The 18,553-nt window shown below is 45.7% G+C and overlaps 1 protein-coding gene across 1 annotated transcript in view; it reads left to right on the forward strand.

The window, feature by feature from the left end:
* Positions 1-15,841, forward strand: part of LOC138367869 (uncharacterized) — a 501,322-nt gene extending 485,481 nt beyond the window's left edge. The window contains 2 exon segments of the mRNA XM_069329916.1: positions 13,886-14,355; positions 14,357-15,841. Coding sequence (XP_069186017.1) covers positions 13,886-14,355; positions 14,357-15,673 — 1,787 coding nt within the window. The 3' untranslated portion in view covers positions 15,674-15,841.
* Positions 15,842-18,553: the final 2,712 nt, after the last annotated feature.

Raw genomic sequence — 18,553 nt, forward strand, 5'->3', positions numbered from 1 at the left:
GAAAGTGAAGGGACCAACAGACGTTTCGGTCCGTCCTGGACCATTCTCAAGTCGATTGTGCACAATCGACTTGAGAATGGTCCAGGACGGTCCGAAACGTCGTCGTCCCTTCACTTTCTAGTGTGTGGTGTGGTCAACATATTTCAGCCACGTTATTGTGAGTCCTCGTCTGCATACGGTGTAAATATTGTTCCTTCCGTAACTCTCACTTGGCGTGGTTCGGTGTTGGACTTAAGGCCTATCAACCGCGAGAGAGATCGGTTATTATGGCCACCAAAACAGCTTAAAGGAAGCAGGGAAAAACCATAGTGAAAAGGGAACAACAGTGAGTTTTTTTTTCTCTCTCTCCCTCTATTTCTCACTTTTCTCTTTTTTCGTCTCCCTCCTTCGCTCTCCCTCCCTCCCTCTCCCGGCCCCTCACCAACAATGCATGAAAAGTGAACTCCATAAACCAAGAATCAAGGCATCATGAGGCCACAAAGCTCCTTCACAACGCCCCATCTCTACTCTTCTCCCGCCCATTCCCTCAGATGCCTCTGATGCACGACACAATTTCCCAACCAATGCCCCCACTTCACACCACTCCCTAATGCCTATAAATTCCGACCCAAAATATATATATATATATATATCCCATCAAGGGGCATTTTTCATATATTTGAAAATTTTCTGTTAAAAAAATGCATAGTGTAAAACCCTTCATTATTATATAATGAATAACCTTGTCGGGATGAAAATTTTGACTTCATTCTATATCTAAATTTTAATGTAATAACGGTAACATTTACTAGGGTAAAGGAGTAATGATCCGTGAGAGCTTGACCTGACGAACATTTTTTAGCTTATCATGGAAGTTGTGTAGAGAACATTGAGAGGGGGGGGGGAGGAGAGCTGAACACAATAGCTCAACAAGGCAGGGAGGCGGGGTGGTGGTTGTAGTGGTGGTTGTGGTGGTGGTAGGTAGTTACCTAGCACAGTCTAGGTGGGAGTGAGATCTAGCTCTGTATGCTCCGCCTACCAGCTTTGCTGTACCTGTTGCATTACAATTAATCTATTCTGATTTTTTTAACTATTTTTTTTTTTGTACACATGTGGGTACAAGAACAGATGGCTGCTGTCTCCTGTTAGCAGGCTGAGAGCTTTCCCTTCCCATAGCTCATGGTAAGCCTTACCCACTAGCGTACCCTGAAATACGACCCGCCAATCGTTTAACAACCAGGTACCCAATCACTACTGGATGAAGAGAGGCGGACAGGTAAGGATTGCCGCCTAGTCAATCCTCTCCTGCTAGGATACGAACCTAGTTCATTCGCTCGCGAAGCGCGGGACGAGGGTTACCACTGCGCCACCAGGTACTGTCTTTGTTGAACATGGCTTTAAAGCTGTACATGGCGTTAGACTTCTTTCAATGACTTTCAACTATAGACTACCCGTATAGGGTACAAATATTTTCTTACGTTCCTTCGGCTCATTTGAGTTTCCAGGTTCCACCTGTGTCCTCTTGTCGTTCTTTCTCTCAATCAGAAGAGGCTATCCTTGTCCACCTCATCTGTTCCCCTCGTTATCTTGACTGTTGTGGTCATATCCATTCTGTTTCTTCTATCCTCTAGGGTAGTGAGATTTAGTATCACTAGTCTGTCGTCGCAGGTTAACCCTCTTAGCTCTGGCACCAATCTTGTTGCAAACGTTTGTACCGTTCCAGTTTTGGTTTTATGCATCACAAGGTGCGGGTTCCATGCCGGTGGTGCATATTCCAAAGTTGGTCTAACAAATGTTGTGTACATTTCCTTGAGGGAGTCCTGATTTAGGTTTATAAACGACGTTCTTACATTTGGTGTTGGTGGTTGTTGTGTTTGTAGGAGTGGTAGTGTTTGTGGTTTTATGGTAGTAGCAGGGGTGGTAGTAGTGGTGATTATGATGAGGCAGTGGTTGTGACAGTGGTTGTGGCCATAAGTTGTCCCAGGAGGTGGCTTCCATGCCAACCATACCACCTCAACCACCACAACCAAAGTCACACTACACAATAAAGCAGACAACACTGCACCCACCTTTACTCATGTCATATCACAGCAATATACCAACAAACCCCTGCCCCTACATACGCTTATTCACACACACACACCAGTTGATTGACAGTTGAGAGGCGGGACTAAAGAGCCAAAGCTCAACTCCCGCAAGCACAACTAGGTGAGTACACACACACACACACACACACACACACACACACACACACACACACACACACACACACACACACACACACACACAAACACACACACACACACCAGGTGTGTGTGTGAGAGAAAGATTAAGACAAAGGAGGACAGCTTGAGGCTTCAAGAAGACCTAGATAAACAGAAGGAATGGTCCAACAAATGGTTGTTAGAGTTTAACCCGAACAAATGTAATGTAATGTAGGTAGGTGTAGGGAGCAGGAGGCCAGATACAAGGTATTATTTGGGAGATTAAACTCTTCAAGAGTCAGAGAGAGACAAAGACTTGGGGGGTAGATATCACGCCAGACCTGTCCCCTGAAGCCCATATCAAGAAGATAACATCAGCGGCATATGCCAGGTTAGCCAACATAAGAAAGATCTTTTGAAACTTGTGTTAGGAATCCTTCAGAAATTTGTATACCACATATGTCAGACCAATCCTGGAGGTTGCAGCACCAGCATGGAGTCCATACCTGGTCAAGCATACGACTAAACTGGAGAAAATTCAAAGGCTTGCCACCAGAATAGTACCAGAACTGAGGGGTATGAACTACGAGGAGAGACTACGGGAATTAAATCTCATTTCCCTGGAAGACAGAAGAGTTAGGGGGATATGACCACACATCCAAGATTATCAAAGGAATTGATAGGATAGAAAAATACATTATTTAACACAAGGAGCACACGCCCTAGGGGGACACAGGTGGGAATTGAGAGTTCAAATGAGCCATAGAGTCGTTATAACTATTTTTTAGTGTCAGAATAGTTGACAAATAGAATGCTGTAGGCAGTGATATAAAATGTAGATATGATAAGAGCCCAATTGGCTCAGTAAGCTGAACACCAGTTGAATAACAGTTGAGAGGAGGAACCAAAGAGTCAGAGCTGAACCCCCGCAAATACAACTATGTGAGCACAAGTAGGTGAGTACACACTTGCGAGCCAGAGAGATTCACGAAGCACTTCCTTAGAACTATTACATGAATCATTGAGGTTAAATTAGGAGGTAATTAGAGCTAACGTCAATCACAATTTGGAACTAGATGTTCCCAAACAGGTCGGTCGGGAGCCTTTGCATTTGGTGATGGCGACAACAGAGGTAGGAGGGGGGGGGGGGGGGAGTGGTCTAAGAGCTAGCACTTGACCCCTGTAAGCACAGCTCTGAGACTAGACCCACACACGAATGCACACATTGATATGCGCACATACTACCACACGCATCTGTTCCTTACACAGACTCCTCGGCTCCTAGCAAGACCCGACACCCTCCTGGGAGGACGTTCACAGCCTCCTAAAGACATTTAGTCCTCAGAGCTTTTTTTTTGTATATACAGATGCTCCTGTGATTATGGAAGCCCTGGGCTGAAAGGAAATTCCAGAGCTTATAGAGGATTTCATCCACGAGTGAGATGGAACGCGAACACGCATTAAATGGAATCGGGCAGACTTGATCACATGGGACGGATGCCTGTGCTTCCTTGCCTCGTTTGCCATCTCACTTTTTCCCCCCTTTCCTACCCTCCCTCTTTCTCTCCTTCAAACCCTCATCCTTCTTTGCTCCTCCCATCCTTTCTATATCTCTCTCTCTCTCTTCCTCTCTCCTTTTCTCCCTAATTCTGTCTTGCCCTCCGTCTCTCCCATTCTCTTTCTCCCCCTCACTCCTTTCCTCCCTCCTTTCCTCAATTCTAACTTCCCTCCATCCCTTCTCTCTCCATTTCCTCCCCTCTCCCCTCCCAACTTCCCATTATTACTTTAATCCATAATTTTTTTGTTGAATTACCATTTTTCCTACTCTCCTCCCTCCCACCTATTATCATCTTTCCCTAGCTTCCCTCCTATCTCTCCCTTCTTTCTTCCGCCCACTTCTCTTAAGAAGGATGGGCAGTGGGTGCAGGACGGACCGTAAAAATGGGATGAAAATAGGTTGAAAATGGACAGTGGGAGCAATATATGTGGTTTGTGGAGTATGGGGAAGATTGTTGAATTATGGGTAGTGGCGAATAAGGCCACCTATGGGAGATGGGAGAGTCTGGGAGGATGGGGTGAAGGTGTAGGGTGAGGGGAGGATGATGTAAGGTGGAGGATGGGGGAAAGGTGAGGGATGAGGAAAGAGGTGAAAGATGATAGAAGAAATGGAAGAGGATGCGAGGAGTAGAACACCGATTGTCTGTGGATAATGGAGGTAGAGGGTGTGTAGGAGAGTGGATAACGTAGGCTGTGGATGGTTGGAAAACTGAGAGATGGTCGAGGATAGAGAGGTTGTAGGATTGGGATAGAGTGAATGTTAGGTGATTGATAGGTTGTAGATGGTGGGGGAGGGTGAAGGATGTGGAAAAAGAGTCCAGGTCCAGCTTGTGGGGGCCTCCCAAACAGGTATTTAGACTTGCTGATGTTGATGGGAAGTGTAGTTCACAGGTGACTGTGATAACAGGATTTATTGAGAACGTTGACGTGGATGAATATGGTCTTAAATAGATTTAAATTGGTTTCTGAAGGACAGGCCTCGAACCTCAAAGCAGAGGAGATATGATCAGAACGTACAAAATACTGTATATGAAATGGGCGGGGGGTTAAGAGCAGGGATAAGAAGGATACCTTACCTTACCTTGCCCTAATTTCGGGGCTCACCGTCCCCGTGGCCCAGTCCCCGAATGGAATAGAGGAATATTCAGCATTGCTAAATTAATACCTCAAAAATTTATAAACTATGACACATAAGCCATCATCACTTAACTTTACCCTCCATGACCTCACCCCTCCTTCTCCTTTTCCTAATTTATAAGTCCTTTAAAAAGTTTAGATTTAGGAAAGACCTGGGTAAATACTGATTTGGAAACAGGGTTGTTTGTATAAGGATCTAACTTACAGATAACGGAATATACGTGGGATTGTTTCAAGCGTTGGTAATACATATGAATAAATTAGTTTGGGTGGATATAAATAGGAGCTGCCTTGCATAGGCCAATAGGAGCAGCCTCGTACAGCTCAATAGGAGCGGCTTTTCATAGGCCAATAGGCCTTCTGTAGGTATCCTCATTCTTGTGTGTTGATACATTATGAACAACTAAATTTAATAAAACCTTTATAGGAAAAAACTGTTTCCAAATAAAGTCAACTTTCATCTTAGTGATTCTCCACATGCGTAATATGTGTTAGATAAGATGGTAGCTGAAATGAATTCTTTTCAACTCTTAAGAAACAGAGGAAATTCGGGAGCCATTTTCTTAAGTGACCGACAGTTGGAATGGCTTACTCTAAGTGCTGATGTTCAACCCTGAGAGCGCACACACGCACGCATATACCGGCCTGATGTGAGCCCTTGCTTCGGACCCTGAAGATTAGTTTCTTAAAGTACGCATTTTCCAAGAAAATAAGGCAGAGGAGAATTGGTAAGACGAAGGAGAGGGAGGAGGAGAAATGGTAAGACGGTAGATAGGGAGGAGGAGAAATGATAAGATGACGGTGGAGGGGAAATTGACTAAAACAAATGTTTGATCATATATAGTGAGAGGGTGCAGAAGGAAGGAGTACGGGAGAGGAGAATGGATGGGGAAGGTCTAGAATGAGAGCAAAAGAGAGGGAAAAATGTTATTAGAAGAATATAGTGATTAATGAGAGAAAAGGAGAGTGAGGGAGGGGTAATTAATGAGAGGGAAGAAGAAGAGTGAGTCGAAATAAATGAGAGAGAAGAAGAATAAAAGAAGGAAAAATTAACGAAATGAGCGAAGTGAAAGCTTTTTCATGTGATATTGGTCGATGTTTTGGGAGGGAGTCACTCAAGAAAGACGTTTATATAGTGACAGTTGTGGGAACGTTTTTGAGAGGAAGAGCAACGTTTTGATTACAAGTGGGGACAAACGTTTTAAAATAAGTGAATAGGCAAGTGGTGGAGGGATAACGGGGGAAGGGGGGGAAAGAAGAGGAGAGAGAGATGTGTAGAAATGGAGAGTTAGTTTGTGGGAAAGGAATGAGGGATAGGTGGATGGTGAAGTGGAAGACTTACTTGGTGAGGAGGAAGTGTGAGACAATTGGGTGGTTATTATGTATTCTACTTCATCTGTCCCGATACCTTTACATCCTTCCCCCAACCCTTTCCCTTTCTCCCCTCCCTTCCCTTATTTTTAATCATCCCTCCTCCTCGCCTGCTTACTATTTCTTCCTTCTTTCCAGGTTGTTGATTAGCCCAAAAATATCGTCATTCTTGACTTCATCCTGACTCTTTGCTTCACCCGCCCTCCTTTACTTCCGACCTCTCTCTCTCAACCTCCTTCACACCTACTCCATCCTTATACATTCCTACTTCCCCTGTCGTGAGCCCCACTCAGCTACAGCCACCTGTCACTCTCTCATGGGGATTTCTTGAGGACTTTCACACAGAGAGAGAGAGAGAGAGAGAGAGAGAGAGAGAGAGAGAGAGAGAGAGAGAGAGAGAGAGAGAGAGAGAGAGAGAGAGAGAGAGAGAGAGAGAGAGAGAGAGAGGCAGAGAGAGAGAGAGACATAGAGAGACATAGAGAGGCATAGAGAGAGATAGAGAGAGAGAGAGAGAGAGAGAGAGAGAGAGAGAGAGAGAGAGAGAGAGAGAGAGAGAGAGAGAGAGAGAGAGAGAGAGAGAGAGAGAGAGAGAGAGAGAGAGAGGCAGAGAGAGAGAGAGACATAGAGAGACATAGAGAGGCATAGAGAGAGATAGAGAGAGAGAGAGAGAGAGAGAGAGAGAGAGAGAGAGAGAGAGAGAGAGAGAGAGAGAGAAAGGGAGAGAGAGAGAGAGAGAGAGAGAGAGAGAGAGAGAGAGAGAGAGAGAGAGAGCGAGAGAGAGAGAGAGAGAGAGAGAGAGAGAGAGAGAGAGAGAGAGAGAGAGAGAGAGAGAGAGAGAGAGAGAGAGAGAGAGAGAGAGAGAGAGAGAGAGAGAGAGAGGCAGAGAGAGAGAGAGACATAGAGAGACATAGAGAGGCATAGAGAGAGATAGAGAGAGAGAGAGAGAGAGAGAGAGAGAGAGAGAGAGAGAGAGAGAGAGAGAGAGAGAGAGAGAGAGAGAGAGAGAGAGAGAGAGAGAGAGAGGCAGAGAGAGAGAGAGACATAGAGAGACATAGAGAGGCATAGAGAGAGATAGAGAGAGAGAGAGAGAGAGAGAGAGAGAGAGAGAGAGAGAGAGAGAGAGAGAGAGAGAGAGAGAGAGAGAGAGAGAGAGAGAGAGAGAGAGAGAGAGAGAGAGAGAGAGAGAGAGACATAGAGAGGCATAGAGAGAGATAGAGAGAGAGAGAGAGAGAGAGAGAGAGAGAGAGAGGGGTGAACGACTTAATTGGACCTTCATAGCCATAGTTGGCCTAGTAGTTAGATATGTATACATACACACACACAGATGTACTCACCTATCTTGAGGTTATCTTGAGATGATTTCGGGGCTTCTTAGTGTCCCTGCTGCCCGGTCCTCGACCAGGCCTCCACCACCAGGAAGCAGCCCGTGACAGCTGACTAACACCCAGGTACCTATTTTACTGCTAGGTAACAGGGGCATAGGGAGAAAGAAACTATGCCCATTGTTTCTCGCCGGTGCCCGGGATCAAACCCGGGACCACAGGATCACAAGTCGAGTGTGCTGTCCGCTCGGCCGACCGACTCCCTACCTACTTAAAAGAATAATTAGGCTTCGACTGGTTGCACACCTGGAGAACGTTAGGTTTGTGAACAAACATCAACATGGGTTCTGGACAGGGAAATCATGCCTAACAAACCTTTTGGAATTCTATGATAAAATAACGAGGATAAGACAGGACAGAGATAATTGGACAGACTACATATTTCTGGACTGCCAAAAAGCTTTTGATACAGTATCGCACATGAGACTGCTGTTCAAACTCGAGAGGCAGGCGGGGGTGGGGGGAAAGGTCCTAGCATGGATAAGGAACTACCTAACAGGAAGGAGCCAAAGAGTTACGGTAAGGGGCGAGAAGTCGAACTGGCGAACAGTAACAAGTGGAGTACCACAAGGATAGGTGCTGGGACCAATTCTATTTCTAATATATGCTATCGACATGTTTTCAGGAGTAGATTCCTACATCTCGATGTTCGCGGATGACGCGAAGTTGATGAGAAGAGTTGTGACAGATGAGGATTGCAGGATTCTCCAAGAGGACCTGAACAGGTTGCAGAGATGGTCAGAGAAATGGCTACTGGAGTTTAACACGAGCAAATGTAAAGTTTTGGAAATGGGACTAGGTGATAGGAGACCAAAGGGACTGTACACAATGAAGGGGAACTGCCTACCTGGGACGACGCGAGAAAGAGACCAGGGCGTGGAAGTAACACCTAATCTATCTCCTGAAGCACATATAAATAGGAAAACGACAGTAGCGTTCTCTACACTGGCAAAAGTTTGAACATCATTCAGAAACCTAAGTTAGGAGGCATTTAGGGTGTTTTACACTGCCTACGTGAGGCCAGTCTTAGAGTATGCCGCCTCAGCATGGAGTCCTCATCTGAAGAAGCATATAAAGAAACTGGAAAAGGTTCAGAGGTTTGCAACGAGACTCGTCCCAGAGTTACGAGGGATGGGGTATGAGGAGCGCCTGAAGGAACTGTGCCTTAAGACACTAGAAAGAAGGGAGAGGGAGGGATATGATAGGAACATATAAAATACTCAGGGGGATTAACAGAGTGGATAGAGACGAAATGTTCACACGGAATAGTAACAAAACGAAGGGACATGGGTCGAAGCTATCACAGGGATGTTAGGAAGTTTTCTTTTAGCGTGAGAGTAGTGGGAAAATGGAATGCACTTAAGGAGCAGGTTGTAGAAGCAAATACTATTTATAATTTTAAAACTAGGTAAGATAGGGAAATAGGACTGTATCATTGCTGTAAACAACCAATGCTCTAAAGGCGGGATCCAAGAGTCAATGTTCGATCCTGCAGACACAAATAGGTGAGTACAAATAGGTGAGTGCACTCACACACACACACTTGAAACTGTGTATGGAGTCTGCCTCCACCACATCACTTCCTAATGCATTCCATTTGTCTATTACTCTGACACTGAAAAAATTCTTTCTAAAATCTCTATAGTTCATTTGGGATTCAATTTCCTCCTGTGTCCCCTTGTGCGTGTACCCCTTGCGCTAAATAGTCTGTCTTTATCTACCCTATCAATTCCTCTGAGACTCTTGTATGTGGTGATCATAACCCGGAGTCTCTCCTCGTAGCTCATACCCCATTAGTTCGGGTACTAGTCTGGTGCCAAACCTTTGAAGCTTTTCCATTTTAGTCTTATGCATAACAAGATATTGACTACATGCTGGAGCCGTATAAGCCAGGATTGGTCTGACATATGTTGTATACAAAGTTCTAAAAGATTCCTTTACACAAGTTTCTAAAGGCCTTTCTTATATTAGCCAACCTGGCATATGCCGCTGATGTTATCATCTTGGTATGGGCTTCAAGGGAAAGGTCTGGCGTGATATCAACCCCAGGTCTTTCTCTCTGACTCTAGAAGTATTTCATCTCCCAAATGATACCTTGTATCTGGTTTCCTGCTCCCTACGCCTATCTTCATTACATTGCACTTGCTTGGGTTAAACTCTAACAACTATTTGTTCCAAGACTCATGTTTTTTTCCAAGACGTTATTGAACCTCTAAGCCACATAAATATATTTACAGAAATAACTTACACCTCATCTAAGTTGTACTGAAATCTCCTGAACTCTTCTAACTTGGCATTGGCGGCCCATAAACTTTCTGGCTTAGTTCTGACCACCCTCAGTGTCTTTGCCGTCCTATTCTGTTGACTTCGTGGTCTATTCTTCACCTTCATCAAGTACTGGAACAGCAAGCACTGTGTGTCAGTACTTTTAGGTGTCACGCGATGACTCTTTCTCATTTCCTGCCAAGCAGGCCAGGTATGCAATGCTAACTTTACCCGTCTACGATAACCTACGATAACCATATATTTCCCTGTTCGTACTAAGCTAAGAAGCTTAATTTGTCTTTTTCTTTCCCCCGCTTCCTCCGATGTGCATCATGAAGCTATGAATGATGCCCACTAAATGATGCTCACCTCATCCCACTTCTCTAAGCCCTTGTTCATATCACTAGCCCCCCCCCCCAATATCCTCAGCTTTTTGCGCTCGGTTGCTATCCAGCTCAGAGACATAACCTCGTGGACTCCAGCTCCATCCCGCTGGCAATACAACACCTTCCAGCGTCCAGTCGTAAAACAGTCAATGGTTTATTACACTACAAAAGACTTGATTGTCCGTCTGGCCGTAGTTCGAGTTTTTTTTTTTTTTTTTAATTTTGCTAACCAGAAATGTTCTAAGCATTTTAGTAGCAATTGAGTTTATCTATTTAAGTATTTTATTAGTTTAGTACACTGATGGTTTCATGTTTTCTGTAATAGCTACAGTTTGTCATGTTTTTTATTTTGTAGATGGTTAGATGGGATAGTCGGCTGTGTCCGGGTCGATTTTTTTTTTTAACGGTCTCGCTTCTGGCAAGTCGGTGTTCAATCCCCGACTGTCCAAGTGCTTTGGCACCAATCTTTCCCTCCGTCCTATCCTATATCCTTATTCTCATATCCCTTCCGAGTGGTATATAGTCGTTTTTGACTACATACACTCTCCCAGACTCCTCACCCACAACACCCTCCCGATCTTCCCCAATTACACACCCTCTCCATAAACCCCTCAACACACCTTTCCACTCTCACCACAACACTGTAACCATTTTCACTACTCACATTCTTCTTCATTGAAAATCTTCACATCCCTCCTTCCCCATCCTCCGGCCCTGTCCGCACACACACTCACCATCTCCCACACACAGACACCCTCCCTGTCTCACCCACATATACACTCTTCCTTCACCCCCTCCCCTCCCTTTCCACACACACACACACACCCACTCCATCTTCCTCCATTACTCCGTTACACACTTTCCTCGTCTCGCTTCATCTGCATTTGTGCAGCTACCCTAGACTATATAAAGGGGAGTACAGTGCATCAAAACGCTAGCTACGTGATGCTAAAAAATCCCCATTCAGACAGGATGGTTACTCATACAGAGACATGTGATAAGCAGTTATCACTGGCAGCCTCTGGGTGCATTATGAGGAATTCATCAACACAAGAGTGAATAAGGTAGCAGTGGTACTAAAAGTCCCCATCTCGCAGGATGGTTCGTCATACAGGGCCACATGTTTAGTAGCCTGCATTGGCAAATTTTGGGTGCAATATGAGGATATCTGCAAGAACACGAGAGTGAATGAAGTAATTGCAAAGCTCTAGGTAACTCATGCCAAAGTGTCTGAATCGTCTAATAACTGTGCATTCGGTGATGTAGTGTGGGAGATCATGCCGCAGTTCCTGCTCACTGAGTTTGCACCTGGAGTGCTCAGGATCGGGAGATCCGTCACTTGTAGCCATCAGCTACAGTATAACGGTAACTCAAGCTGATCCTGGCAACCACTGTGTCGCACAAGTTTGGTGGACGTTTTGTGCTGCCCATAGATATAGGTTTCAGATTTGAACAAATTATAGCTTTTAATACCGGTGCTTTCAGGTCGTTGAGAGTCAGTAATTTCTTTCCTATCAGACCTGAGTGTTTGGAACAATATACTTTTAACAGTAGAGATGGGGATACCTAGATCTAATTTAACTTCATCTTTGTTACACGCTAATTTGGCTGCAATGTCTGTGTCATTATGATGGGTTATATTTATGTGTGAAAGTATCCATACAAACGAGATTCGAGGACCCTTCACTCTGTGCAGCGATTAGGTAATTTATAATTGGTAGTATGAGGTTCTTGTTGTCGATCTTCGGTTAATTATTATTTTTTCAAAGCTTAGGGATTTGACATTATTAATAGTGCATGAACTGAATATGGCAAAGTGATCACTAATTCGTGAACAATTGATTTTCCGACAGCATTATCGATGAGACCGTGACCAGTGACATAATCAAGCCTGCCCACCCATGATGTGTGTGACGTAAGAGGAGTCAAAGTTGAATACGGACATGTTATTCTCCTAAATATTTCACAAAAACCTTACAATTTCTATTTGTTTTGGTGTCACCCAGGCTAGTGAGTCTAGCATTAAAATCACCCATGACAAAAGTTTGAGAGCTGCTGGTGATTTTGGGAAGAGAAGCTTCCTCCTATTTGATCGCACCTTACATATACATTAACTAAGTTAATAAAGCCGGTCGCTGTAGCAATCTGAAACTGCTGGTAATATGAGTTGTCACTTTTGTGGTTTTTAACATGTTTACACACTAGGTTACTTTTAACATACGTCAAGATACCGACATCATGCGAACCAACATTTGAGAATGCTACATAACCTGGGAGTTTGAGTGGCGTTTTATTTGTTGTGTTTGCAGTGTATGGTTCCTGCAAGGCACAGTACATCAATGTTGTTGGCACCAGCGTACAGTCATTAGATCAAACAGCCTCCTGCGCACGCTTCTCACATTCCACGTGAGAAATTTAAGAGTGAAATGGTCGTGGGTAATAATGTTCATAAACTTGACGAAGAGAAGTGTTTACAAGGTTACACAAGTTACAAACTATTGCTTACAATTGACAATTTTTCAGTCAGCAATGGCAAAGAGTTCTTTCATCTGTCTCAAGGTCATTTGGCTGCCTGCACCTTTCCTAGCTTGTACAATCATTTCATGTTCATCATGATTCATAGAGGCACAAGAGGTATTGTTTGGAATGAGTTCTTGAGCGCATTTACTAATTATAGTTAAGACACTCGGGTTTTCATGTTACACTCGCCACAGCGGTACTTTCAACACATGAGGAGGGGTCAATATTTGCTTGAGACGTGACAACACTTACATCACTGGAAGGCATTTCACTAGATACTTGGACGTTCACTTCACACCTCGGGCTGGCGAGAGGATCGCTTGAACACTGTCTCAGGTTGCCCATGTTGATCTTAGCATAAATGCAGTTTAGACACATTTAATTCTTTTAACATGCTAAACTCCACGGACTTACGGTTGCACATTTCATATACTTCGACCTCTTGAAGGGGGGTTACAGTGAGGCTGATTCCCCTTCTAGGGTGGGATAGGGGCTTACCCCCAACCACCCTGTGAGACTCCCCGTAAAATCACTACACAAAGTTGCGTAAGGCCAGCCCCAAGCGTCTGTCTTTCAACCTTGGACAGACAGACAGACAAACATTCTCTTATATGTATAGAAAATGGGACGTATTAAGCATGCTGTTAATTCCTGAAATATATTGTGACTTCACATTCTATTTTAATATTTATTCAAGTACTATATTCACTATTACTTATTTTTCCTTCACTGTTTAGTAGTAATTAATGCCAGCAGCAATGTTCATTCCTGTGACGAGTCTCTGCCATAATGGATCACCAGAGCTCTCTTCACCATCACTGCCGACACCACAAGGTAACAGTGACAACGGTGACACAGATGGTGAAAATGTGCTACTAGTGTCTGACCCCCCCCCCCCCTCCCCCCTTAAGCCACCTCCTGAAGGAGAACTGACAGGTTCTTGTCTGCCATACGTTCCTCAGGCACGAATTCCGAGTCCTGGTGACACGTTTCTCCCTCTTTACTATGTATCCTGCTGACGGCTCTCTCCCTGTACATACATGTATTATGTGTTCCTGCTGACACCTATTCTCTCTCTCCGCAGACACGTGTCCCATGCTGCTGCGGGGGACGTGGACCAAGGGTTCGGCCACCAGCGCCACCAGCGAGGCTCCGGTCGGGAACGGCGCCGCCGCGGGTGGGTGGCGGACCGACCAAAACCTGGCGAAGGAGGCTCCTACGGCTCCAACCGGCTGCGGCACCGCCCGCACCGGCTGGAGCATGAAGCTGTGGCGGCGAGGGTCGTCCCAGGAGAGGCCGCTCCAACCGACGTCATCCCAGGGCTCGGAGAACTCCTACACGGAGGAGCCGTACGTCAACGCCGACGCACAGAGCGCCGTTTACGCCGAGCTTAACTCCACGACGGCTTCGACGCCCGCCGGGAGTGGCAGCGGCGTCGTGTCCTACCGGCCGTACTCCCTCAACACCTACTCCGAAATCCCGGATCCACTCCGGCCGCTGTCTCTGGCCAGCGGCCTGCGGGCCTACATCAGCGAGAGCACCTACGAGAACGCCTGGTTACGTGCTCTCAGAGGCCGGTTTAGAGCAACCGGAGAGCTCCGTCGGGTCGACGTCGACGCCCTCCTCGGCCTACTACTCCGACGTGTCGTCTTCCGACCACCGCAACAACAACAAGAAGAAGAAGAAGAGGAAGAACGACGAGCGCAGCCACCACGTGACGCCGGCCAACATCTCGGCCAGCGTCACCATGATGAACCATCACAACATTCTGGCCGGCGGCCGTCCCAACCTGTCCTCGGCCCACCGGGAGCTCGGCCACGCCCTCCACAACCACGAGATCTTTCCCCTCGCCCTCGAGATCCTCCCGCAACACCTCGTCCTCGACACCAGAGGGCTAGAGGCGGTCCTCCCGCCGCTCCAGCCCAACATGAACGTCATCCACACCGCCAATCAGGTGCAGACGTTACCCAGCTTAAAAAACGCGGGTGAGACGGGCATCAGAGCAGCCGTCTCTTCCGCCCCCTGTCTAGGAGGCGTTCCATTCGTCCCCTGTCCCGGGGGTGTCTCTTCCACCCCGTGTCCAGGGGGCGTCCCCACCAGTGGGACTCCAGGTGCTGTTAATGGTGTTAGAGGGGTTGGGATACCACCTGGGACCTTAATATGTGGGTCTGGGGTTACCGCTCCCTATCCAGGAGTCCCGAGTGGGGTCACCGCTCCCCATCCAGGAGTCCCGAGTGGGGTCACCGCTCCCTATCCAGGAGTCCCGAGTGGGGTCACCGCTCCCCATCCAGGAGTCCCGAGTGGGGTAACCGCTCCCCATCCAGGAGTCCCGAGTGGGGTCACCGGAGGGTCACCTGGGATAGTCACTGGAATACCAGGTGTCGCGAGTGGAGTGCCTGGGATAGTCACTGGACCGGCTGGGATGGCCAGCGGAATGCCTGGGGTGACTGGTGGAGTACTCGGGGTCATCGGTGGAGGACCTGGGGTCATCGGTTGTTTGCCTGGGGTCACTGGAGGACCAGGGGTCGTCAGTGGCGTACGTGGAGGACCCGGGGTCGTCACTGGCGTACCTGGGGTCGCTGGAGGACCCGGGGTCGTCACTGGCGTACCTGGAGTCGCTGGAGGACCCGGGGTCATCACTGGTACACCTGGGCCCACCGTACCTGGTTTCCCCAACAACAATAACAATATAGAGGAAGAGGGAGAAGAGGACGACGAAGAAGAGGAAGATGACGAGGAAGACCAATCCAACAGGCCGCTGCCTCCACTACCGAGTCGCCAGGTCCAGGGGCCCCAGCGCCGGGGGGTGTACGTGGGGCCCCCCAGCAAGCAAGACCAGCCACTTCCCCCCGTTCCCTCAGACTATGTTTAGGGACGGCCCCGTCACCCTTCACTCTGACGCTCTCCGCGGCCCATCAGCGAAGGGGCGTTACCTGGGATTCCTTAAAGAAAGTTTCCTACTGGTGCTTAGAAGAGCCCCATCCGTACGGTCTAGTGATTAATAGGATACATTCCTTCAGTAGCAATAGGTCTGGATATATATATATATATATATATATATATATATATATATATATATATATATATATATATATATATATATGTATGTATATATATATATATATATATATATATATATATATATATATATATATATATATATATATCACGTAAATGTGTGAATAAAAGGCATTATAGTGGTATGAATATTTCTGTTTGAAACTAATAGTAGAGAAATTTTTTCACGAGCGGCAGGTGATTGAGGCACTCTGGTCACGCTCGCGCTGTGCTAAATTGCATACATGAAAAATACACGAGGTGTTGCCCACGAGAAAGGTTAATATAATGGTCTTGCAATACAGACAGAATACAGAAGATAAAATTTGTAATATGAGTGCGTAAGAACTTTTATCCTGTATCGTGGAGTGACAAGGATCTCAAAATCAAATAAAACTCACAAAAATACCTTTGTGACAAAATAAGTGAAAAGACAAACAAATAAAAAATTCTTCCCCGGCCTTTGACAGGGAAGAGGGGAAATGCAAAAGGGGGGGCCCGCGTGCCCTCTGTCCTAGAAGGCATTCTGTGTGTGTGTGTACATAGCCGTGTACAGAGTGTACATAGATGAAGCATTACCTAGGCTAAGTTTTGTTTGTGGAGGTTTCCGTACTTGCTGGGTTATGTTGTTCTTCCTTGTGACTGTGATGCCGTGGTATGGACGGAGGTCCGATCCCCCACCCCCCTCCCTCCCTCTCCCCCCACCCAGAGAGAAGAACGATAGAGACGTCTCCAAGCACGCCATATAGAGACGAGAGAAGTCTCCGAACAAGTTCATCATGTAGTGGTCCTAGGCTACTGCCTTCAGTTGCCACGCTTATAGTATTGATTCTTTTGTGTGGCGAAGAAAACAAAATCCATTATCATTCAGAGTAATATTTACACAAAAGAGATATTCCTTTCATTATTTATATTATTGTGAAATTTATTAAAAACTGGAGCCAGTGTATCGCTCATGTCATGTAAGAAAGCTATCGCAGTCAGCTGTCAGGATCGGTAGCTTACGCCAGCTGTCCGGATTCCAGTGGTTTCATGTCAGCTGTTCCTCACGACTCCCGGGGTTTCTGATCCTCGGTATATCAAGGGGAGGGAGCGTGATAAGGGCAGATAAGCGCACAGTGAGGGCACTCCACGCTCAATGAGGACTAGTCAACCTGTAACATTCCAGGGCTTGGGGAAAGGGGGGGTGGGTGGTGGCCTTGGGTCTCCCCCCTCTTCTCCGAGTTCCCCTCCTGCCGCCTCCTCCTCTTCTCCCTTCCTTATTTCTGTCTACGCCTATCTCTGTCACTTCTTTATCTCTTTGCGCCTTGTTTTTTTGGTGAGCCGCTCTGGTTTTGTGCCTCATCTGTTCCTTAGGCTCCATAATTCACCCGGTGCGATCTCTCTATATTTATACTATTCAAATTTATTTTAATTTGCCCCATAATTATAATTCTTATTCTCCCGTTGCGAATAAATTCGTATCAGACGATTGTTGACGAAAAAAAAGGTTTATCACAACTTTACAATAAATCAATTACAAAACATCTAGAGAATACAGTGCAATAACAAGACTGACGCTGATGCTACTCTGCGATGTTCCCACTACAGCCTTTGAAACTACACCCTCACCCCTCCCCGCCACGCTCTCCTAATACCTCGCTCGTCGTCTCCTATTTGCAATTCATTTTGGCAAATCCTTTGAGTCTGCAACACACACACTCAGGCGACGCGTCTTAGCTCTGGCAACTTTCGGAAGCATCCTACGAGGATGAATTAGAGAAGGAAAAGAAGCATCTAAAAGTGTACTTTAGACTGCTGTTGTTTCGCAGTGTCTAAACACTTATCTAAAATAGCGAATCCTGTTGTTACAGAGGCCGAGTTTTCTGTGTATGTTGCATAATATAATTTGCGAATCATTTATTCACTAATACGTCGTAAGATATGGTTCCTCAAACACTATGATATTCACTACAATATTTTCCGAGTCAAGCGTCTCGATGTATTTCCCTTTCGGCGAAAGCAGCGAAAAATATTTATAACAAGAGTGAGGAAAGAATGGAAACGCAAATAGGAGAGTTGGGAAGAGGGAATGAGAGAGAAGGAGAAAGTGAGGGAGACAGAAATTAGGAAATGGATGGATTTAGAGATAAAGAAGGGAAAGAAGTTTGGAGAAATGAAAGAGAGTGTGTTAGATCAGGAGGAAAAGTGAGATATAAAGGGAAGGATGAGTAGAGTTGAGTGGGAGGGGTGAGAGATGGAAGGTGGATTTAGGGAGCAGTGATATGCGAAGGAGGGAGAGAAGTGAAAGAGTCTCGAAGGAGAAAATCTAGAGCATGGGAAAGGAGAAACAAAAAAACTTGACACTCCCACTCAGAAAGAATTTAATCAATTCCGATATGATTTGATTTTTTTCAGTCAATATGTCCTGACAACATTCCCTTACTGCCGAGTGAGAAATATATAAGTTTTTTTGTAAGACACTTTAAAGGTATTTTGTCTAATTTGTTGTTTTTGTTATGTTATTTGTTGATGCATTTTGATATATGTTTTTGCTTGTTTGGTCCGTATTTGTCAGTGCTACATTTGTTTTTTGTAATGTCCACTATGGGCATTCGTCGCTTGTTCCTCTTGCATTTGTTACTGATTCAAAATATGGAAATTGTTGACATTTTTTCATCTGAAAAACTAAAAAATATTCTTTTGTAAAGCATAC

This window comes from Procambarus clarkii, chromosome 23 (genome assembly GCF_040958095.1).
Source record: "Procambarus clarkii isolate CNS0578487 chromosome 23, FALCON_Pclarkii_2.0, whole genome shotgun sequence".
In the NCBI taxonomy this organism is placed as follows: domain Eukaryota; kingdom Metazoa; phylum Arthropoda; class Malacostraca; order Decapoda; family Cambaridae; genus Procambarus; species Procambarus clarkii.